Source organism: Sapajus apella, unplaced genomic scaffold (genome assembly GCF_009761245.1).
Source record: "Sapajus apella isolate SASKATOON/1434 unplaced genomic scaffold, GSC_monkey_1.0 scaffold156, whole genome shotgun sequence".
NCBI classification, from domain to species: Eukaryota; Metazoa; Chordata; class Mammalia; order Primates; family Cebidae; genus Sapajus; species Sapajus apella.
Window position 1 is genome coordinate 800,678 of NW_022437096.1, and position 8,111 is coordinate 808,788.

Sequence of the window (8,111 nt, forward strand, 5' to 3'; positions counted from 1 at the left end):
AGAAGCTGGAGCCGTCCTCACCGCTGGGTTCCCACCCTGAGGAGCTGGAGCCGTCCTCACCGCTGGGTTCCCACCCTGAGGAGCTGGAGCCGTCCTCACCGCTGGGTTCCCACCCTGAGAAGCTGGAGCTGTCCTCACCACTGGGTCTGCCTCTGGGCACCTTGGAGTCACCCATCATGTTCTCCAGCACCTCCTGCATCGCATGTGGAGGGGAAGGTGGTGGGATTCTAGGCGTTTTCTGTGCATAAACTCCAGAGAGAGTCCTCAAGTCTCTGAGCTCACCAGTCAGCCCCTCGGAAAGCAGCTCTTATGGACTGAACTGCACCCTGCAAATCTATACACTGAAGCCCGGACCCCCAGTCTGAACATCTCTAACGCCCTTTGGAGATAGGACATTAAAGGAGAGAAGGTGAAGTGGGGTCCTTGGGGTGGGCCTGATTCCAGAGGACCTTGCCTTTCTAAGAAGAGGAGGTGAGGACACACACACGCAGAGCAGAGCCTGTGGACTCGGAGACGCCCTCTGCATGCCGAGGAGAGGGTCAGAACCCAGCCCCGCACGCCTGCGGACCCCAGACATCAGCCTCCTCGGCTGTGGACAGCCAGTGTCCCTTGTTCAAACCGTCCAGTCTGGGGTGCCTGGCAATGGCAGCCTCCTGGATGAAGGCTTGTAGAAGCCGATGGGGAAGGCGGCTGTGTTCTCGTTCTAAGTTATCATGTACAATGTAAAAGGTGCCCTGCCTTGGCGCTTATGCTGAGCTCTTGAAATTAAACAGCTTTTCTTTTTTGCTGATATTAAGAACCCCATGGCTGGGAGTATACACTGTTCCTATCCCGTGTTACAGATGGGGAAATGGGGGCTCCCAGAGGCTCCAGCTGGGAGGCTGTGGGAGGTCAAGGCACATGCCAAGCTCTGGGGCGTCTGCCCACTGGCTCCCTTGCTCTAGCCACAGCTCCCTACGGTTCCTCCCTCAGTCCTTCACCAGGCACAGGCGCACGGGGCCCCTGCCAGGTTCAGGAAAAGCACTGACCCCCGCTCCCCCCGACAGGAGGACGGTCCTGGCGTTGAGAAGCCTGCTTCACAGTGGAGGACACAGGCAGCAGCGTGGGGCAGTTTTAGTCAGAGCCGACGTTAACGCAGGGACACGGAGGGGCTGGGGAAGGCCCCACCTAGAAAGATCCCAGCCAGATTGGGGGGCGGGGACAGCAGACCAGGCAGCGTGGGGGACCAGGTGACATAGGGGACCAGGTGGCGTGGTGGGCCAGGTGGTGTGGTGGACCAGCTGATGTGGTAGACCAGGTGGCGTGGTGGGCCTGGTGGCATGGTGGAGCTGGCAGCGCAGTGGAGTGGGCACCACAGTGGGCCAGGTGGCATGGTGGATTAGAAGAGGAGAGGCGGCCCTGGGATGCTCAGCGGGGAGGGGCCCCAGAACAGTCAGGATTTCTCCTGGGATTCCCTGGGGCCGAATCCCCATTTGGGAGCTGAGGTGCCATGAAGCCCAAGGGCCGAGGGTGTGAGGCGGGTCCTCCGCTGCCTCCCTGCAGCCCACACACTGGGCCCGGCAGGGCGGAGATGTTGGGGCGCTGCTGCCTGGTCCCACCCTCAGCCCAGCCCTGAGACGCAAGCTCAGCGGCCCCTGGGTTCCATCAGCGTCCCCAGGACTCACGCGGCTCAGGCACGGTGTCCAGGCTGTGTGAGTCTCCCGGAGCCGCTGGAACAAAATAGCAGGTATGCGGTGGCTTCGAACAACCGAAACCCGTTCTCACGGTTCTGCGTCCCGGAGTCTGACGGGCCTGCTCCCCTGGGAGGCTCCAGCACGGGGTCCTTCCTGCCTCTTGCGGTGGCTGTGGCCGCACGGCTCCAGCCCGTGTGTCTGTTTGCATGGGGCCGTCTGCTGTAAGTCCAGATTTCCTCCTCTCGGTGAGGGAGTGGTGCCCACTCTAATCTGGTATGAGCCCGCTCTAACTCGATCGCATCTGCTAGAACCTGCTGATGAGTCAGACCCACTCACAGGCAGGGGTCAGGATCTTCATGTCTGTTATTGCAGACCGAAGCTCGAAGTCGGATACAGCACGTCTGCTCCTGAGCTCATGGAGGAGGGGGAGGGCTGGCAGGTGTGTCCTCGTTCTGGCGTACCACGGCCAGGAGCGGACTTTGGGGAGCTGATGTCCGATCTGCCAGCCCCCTGCGTCGGGGGAGCCCCTCCATCCTGAGGGAAAGAACCCTGCCCACGTTCGGCCCTCCCACCCACCTTGTTTAGGGCAGATCAATACATGCTTGATGGGTGAACAAAGGATCCTCAGCGCCAGCCTCAGCCGCCGCCCCCGCCTGCCTCCACGTGCCAGGCAGCTGCCGAGCGCTGCTTGGGGGCCCAGGACACTGTCTTGCGTGAGGGATCGCACCAGTCGTGATGAGTTTGGAGGATTTTACTTGTGAATTTTTCTGCGTAGCTTTATTCACAGGGCTGGGTTTGCCGTCGGGGAAGCTCTGAGTTGCGCCTGCCATGTTCTGCCGAGATGGAATTATACCCCAACCCCGGCTGTGCAGCCCGGCGGCATGGGGGAGGGGGCTGGTTCCCAGAACGCACGTCTTCAGCTACGGGGAAGGGGCTGGTCCTGGGGCCCATGGTCGCTCCATGACAGCCCTTAGTTCCTGACGGAGACTGAGGGGAGCTCCGGGCCCTGTGCATTGAACATCGCTCCATAGGGCTTGGCTGACTCCAGCTCCAAAGCCGGGGGCACAGACTGTGGTTCTCTGGTGACCCCAGATGAAGGCCACCCTAGGCACAGCTTCACCTCCTGAAAAGGAGATGTTTTTGGAGTCTTGTGGGAAGAAGCCTGGTGCAGGGTGGTGAGCCGTAGGAAGAGTTGGGGCTTTGCTTGTGCCCTGGCTCTGTACCTTCAGGGAGCAGCCCCAGAAGAGAAGCCAAAAGCTTCTGTGGGCATGGGTGGGACGTGGTACATATTTCCAGAGCTGCTGCCCTGATTTGCCTTGGGTTTTTCCCACGGTACGGTGTCCCTCGTCCCAGGCGTCCATGAGGTGGGACTTCGATCATCACACTGTCTTGCCGATTTCTTTTGCTGTTTACTGGAACCTTTTTCACAGGCTCAATTCAGAGCAGCGTGTTCAGGCCCAGCACAGTGGCTCATGCCTGTAATCCCAGCAATTTGGGAGGCCGAGGTGAGCAGATCACCTGAGGTCAGGAGTTCGAGTCCAGCCTGACCAACACGGTGAAACCCTGTCTCTACTAAAAATATGAAAATCAGCCAGGTGTGGTGTGGGCGCCTGTAGTCTCAGCTACTCAGGAGGCTGAGGCGGGGGGATCACTTGAACCCGGGAGGCAGCAATTGCAGTGAGCTGAGATCGCGCCACTGCACTCCAGCCTGGGCGGCAGAGCAAGAATCTGTCTTAAAAAAAAAACAAAACTGTTTTCCTTAGTACAGCAGGCTCCTCCTGACCTTAACGTCACGTGGAAACTTCTAGTGAGGAGGAGAAAGTATCATTTACTTGTGTGAATGGGGCTGGGCAGTTTGGTTTTCTTGTCTGTGTCTGAGCACAGGATAAACCTCTTATGTAAGCTGAACACAGGCTCCGCATGCTAGGACCATGCCTTCCACTCATTCCTGATGGAAAGGCTTGTGTGGGCCAAGCATCAGGTGCCCGCAGGTGAAGCGGGCAGCTCCGGCCACCCCGTTCACGTCAGTGTGTCGGGCGCCCACAGTCTGGTGTGATGGCAAACTCACTCTGGGGCCAGTTCTTTTTTTTTTCCATTTATTTATTTTATTGCATTTTAGGTTTTGGGGTACGTGTGAAGAACATGCAAGATTGTTGCATAGGTACACACGTGGCAGTGTGATTTGCTGCCTTCCTCCCCATCACCTACACAACTGGCATCTCTCCCCTTGCTATCTCTCCCCAGTTCCCTACCCCCACCGTCCCTCCCCCATTTCCCCCCAACTGACCCCAGTGTGTAGTGCTCCCCTCCCTGTGTCCATGTGTTCTCATTGTTCAACACCCACCTATGAGTGAGAACATGCGGTGTTTGATCTTCTGCTCCTGTGTCAGTTTGCTGAGAACGATGGTTTCCAGGTTCATCCATGTCCCTACAAAGGACACAAACTCATCGTTTTTGATGGCTGCATAATATTCCATGGTGTATATGTGCCACATTTTCCCTATCCAGTCTGTCGTCGATGGGCATTTGGGTTGGCTCCAGGTCTTTGCTCTTGCCAGTTCTGAGCCTCTGGGACCGGCTTCCAGAAGAGAGCTCGCAGATTGGAGGAGGCGGACCTCGGCCCAGGGCTGTGGATGACTCAGCACCCATGCACCCAGCAGAGGGGAGCTCAGAGCCCGCTCCCTTTCCTGGCCCCGGGGGTGCAGTGAGGAGGCACACCAGCCCCCACCCAGGCCACAGCATCCACAGGCAGGGAAGGCTGGCTGGACCTGGCTGTTGATCGCCGCAGCAGCAGCTCCAGGAAGCCAGGAGGGGAGGCGTCCGAGGCTCCCGGTCTCAAAGGTGTGAGTATGGGGCCTCTCTGCCCCCAGGGCTGGCCCTCACCCTGAGCCTCAGGGCCTGCTGAGTGTGGGTTCCAATCCCACGGCCCTGTTCAGTGGACGAGGTTGTGACAAGGTGACTGCAAGGTCGTTCCCAGAGCAGTGGCCGGCGCCCAGGAGCTTGGGAACTGCAGCTGCCCAGGGTCCTGGAGATGGCCCCGGCCCTGAGGGAACCTGGGATCTGGGGAGGCCCCACAGCTGCGAGACCCCCGTCATCCCCACCCTGGGCTGAGAAAGGGATTTAACACAAGGCAGATGAGGCCTAACCCAGGTGAGCAGGTGCCTGGAGGTGCCCGCCCAGGAGGCAGCATCAGGATGGGCTTAGAACTTTCAGCAGGGCCAGGGTCCCGAGATGAGTTTCCTGACCAAGGTCGGCTCAAGGGCAGAGTCTCAGGGCTGCCTGGGGCTCAGGGAAGGGGTGGGTGTCGGGGGAAGCTGAGCCTGAGAGCTCTCCAGCGGCCAGATGCGACACGGTGTGAGGATGGAGGCAGAGATCGGGCGACGTGCCCGCAGGTGAGGCCAGTGAGGATTGCCGGGAGCGCCGGAAACCCCCAGGGGGCCTGGAGCGGACCCTCCCTCGGATCCTCCGCTGGAACCAGTGCCATCCACACCTTGAGCCTGGGCAAGAATAACTGCTGTTTCAGATCCTGTCCCCAGTGTGTGGTCATTTGCCTGGGCAGCCACCGGAGAAGCACACAGACCTGCAGAGGCCCAGCATGGACAGCTGGGGGAGGGTGGCTCCGTGGTGGGGGTACGGCCAGGTCCCCCAGCCTGCAGTGGCTGTTCTGGGTGAGCTCCGAAGTCTATGGCCTCAGAGGCCCAGGAAGCTGGGAGAGGTTTGAATAGGATACAAGGAATAGGGAGCCACAGATTGTTCTTGAGCTGGGGGAGTGGCAAAGTGATATGGCTGCATAGAGGAAGGATGCCAGCAGGCAGGAGTGGGAAGGGCTACACCTGGGGCTGACAGCCCCTCCAGGTCACGCACAGAGGGCACCCCACCCTCCTGAGTCACAAGGAAGGACGGGTGATTTGGGGGCGCCGTCTGGCAGCCCGGATGTGTCCCGCAGACAGGATGGGCTTTTAGTTTCAGGCCCTCCAGCAGGCCGGCTGGCGGGAGCCGGGCAGGGAAGAGGAGCCTGCGTCCCGTGTGGCCCAGGGCAGCGTCTGCAGAAGGCTGACCCACGCTCTCTCTTTGCTCCCCAGGTCTCCTGACAAACACAGCCCCTGAGGGGCCCTGGGAGTGGCCTTGGCTCCCTGGAGAGCCCACGCCTGAGCCACAGTTCTCCGCCGCCTCGGACTTGGCCCATTCTCTGCCGCCCGCCCACTCTGTTTCCCTGTGGTCCGTGAAGGACGGCCCCAGGCCTCGGCGTCCTGAGCTCCGGTCTGTCCAGCCGACTCAGAGGCCGGACTCGGACACAGGTTGGGGCGGCTCCGGGCACCAGCAATACACCGTCTGTGGGAGCCCGGCTGCGCCCAGCCATCGCCGACCGTGGCGTTGGCCCTGCCGTCCTCGGAGGAGGAGGAGGAGGAGGCTCCTGCAGCCACAGGAGGGTGCAGCCCGGCCCGCCTGAGATGCGACGCCCGCCCCAGGGGACTGCCAGGCGCAGAATCGGCGCCTCCTGGGCCCCAGACTGTCCGAATTGCTTTTATTTTCTTATACTTTCAGTATACTCCATAGACCAAAGAGCAAAATCTATCTGAACGTGGACGCACCCTCGCTGTTGGGGTCCCTGGGGTCGCCGGTGGGGGCGGGAGGGCATGGTGGCAGAGACATGCTAGTGGCCCCGGCGGAGCAGAGAGGGCAGCCGTGGCGGCGGCGGCCACCCCAGGAGCACCCCGGCGCACCCTCGGAGGAGGGCCTTTGGCTGCGCGGAGGCGGCCCGGGCGGGGCCGGCGATGGCCCCATGCAGACGCCGCGAGGCCCCCGGGATCACAGACCACTTTACTCCTCTGTACTTAGACCGACTTGACCGTACTAAAATCACTTTCTGTTTTAACCAGTTAAACATGCCTCTTCTACAGCTCCATTTTTGATAGTTGGATAATCCAGTATCTGCCAAGAGCATGTTGGGTCTCCCGTGACTGCTGCCTCATTCATACTCCATTTAGCTCCAGAAAGCAAAGCAAAGAACACGCGAGTAACACTTGTTTGAAAGAGATCATTAAATGTATTTTGCAAAGCCTAAAGTTATATATTTAACAGTTTTTATATGTTGTATATTTGTAGAAAATCCTATTTAACAATTAACGTGGCAGTCCCGGCCATCCGGAGGGTCGGGCCAAGCCCCGTGTGTTTCTGAAGGCTCTGCGGGTGGGCCCCGGTGGGGAGGTGCTGCCCGCGGACCCCGGGGTGCCAGGCGTGGAGGCGGGACTCCGGGAGAAGCGTGCGGAGGACCGTGGCGTCCCGGACGCATGGGTCGTGCCCGGGGAGGCCGGGTTCCCTTCGCTGCGGGCCGGGCACGGTGGCTGCGGACCCCCTCTTTGGTCTCCGTATTGGTCGGCACTGACTGTACAATATTTTCAACCTGCTTCTTCCAATGGGTTTTGTTTCCCATTTCCTGCCCCTTTCTCCACTCACAGACCCTGAGGCCAGTTGGCGGCCCTTGTCCCCACATCCGTGTCCTGCGTTCTGAGAAGTCCTCTGTCTTCGTGCCAGTAGGTCCAGAAAGCGGCGCTGGGCAGAGGCGCAGGCGGGGCCGGCGGGGCCGAGGAGGAAGGGACAATTCTGTTTATTCTCTCGCAGCCTCCCTCATCCTCCTGAGTTCTGAAGTATACTACCTACCAGTCCAGTTAACACGAATATCATGCTAGCTCTACCCTACTAAAAAGAAGGTAAAAAGTAACTATATAGAAGCTGTTCCGGCAACCAGAGACTATACAGGAAAGGAAACCATGCATTTAAGACCTGTCCCGGTATCCATGAGGACTTCATTTGCCTCTCGGTCACCACGAATTCGCAGGCCTTTGTATCCTGGACTACAAGAAGGGGCTGAGTTTGGGTTTGTCATCGCGGAGGGGCTGGGCCTGAACGGCGCCCTTCCCGAGCCGCCCCGCTCCTCGGCCTCGCCCGCAGCCTCTACCAGCCGGTGTCCTCACGGCCTCCCCCTCGCCTGTTTCTTTGAAAAGCAAGTATAGACACTTCGAGGGCAGAGATCGGGAGATTTCAGATGTTACAGCATATTTTTTTTTCTTGTTTTACAGTATTCAATTTTGTGTTGATTCAGCTAAATTATGAAAAATAAAGAAAAACTCCTTTGATAAGCATGGCTCTTGTTCCCTGGCCGTGGTGTCCTGGAGAGAGGCTGTGTCCAGTGGGGATGACAGGCGGGGCCAGCACAGGGACCCCCGGGGTCAGAGCACACGGTGCCCGTGGCCCTCACCCTGGCCTGTGAGCCCTGGGCCCTTCTGCACCCACAAGGATGGCCTCTGAAGCCCAGCCCCAGATGAGTGGGCAGTGCCTGACTGCAGCCCTCTGGGGTGCCGTCATCCCAGCCTGAACGCCGTGCCCTGAGTCCTCCCCGGGTCTAACGTGCGGCCACCTGAGTGAGTCCTCCCCGGG

At 59.7% G+C, this 8,111-nt stretch overlaps 1 protein-coding gene across 5 annotated transcripts in view; it reads left to right on the forward strand.

Moving 5' to 3' along the window:
* The window catches only part of TAFA5 (TAFA chemokine like family member 5), a 280,241-nt gene that overhangs the window by 208,673 nt on the left and 63,457 nt on the right, over positions 1 to 8,111 (forward strand). For 2 of the 5 annotated variants that reach the window (XM_032266259.1, XM_032266261.1), the window contains exon 4: positions 5,756 to 7,816. The exons of 2 other annotated variants lie outside the window; for them this stretch is intronic. In XM_032266259.1, the coding sequence (XP_032122150.1) occupies positions 5,756 to 5,764 (9 nt within the window). In that variant the 3' untranslated portion in view covers positions 5,765 to 7,816. Of the gene's footprint in view, positions 1 to 2,448; positions 3,175 to 5,755; positions 7,817 to 8,111 lie in introns of those variants that run through there. One more of the 5 variants, XM_032266256.1, reaches the window with a different exon arrangement.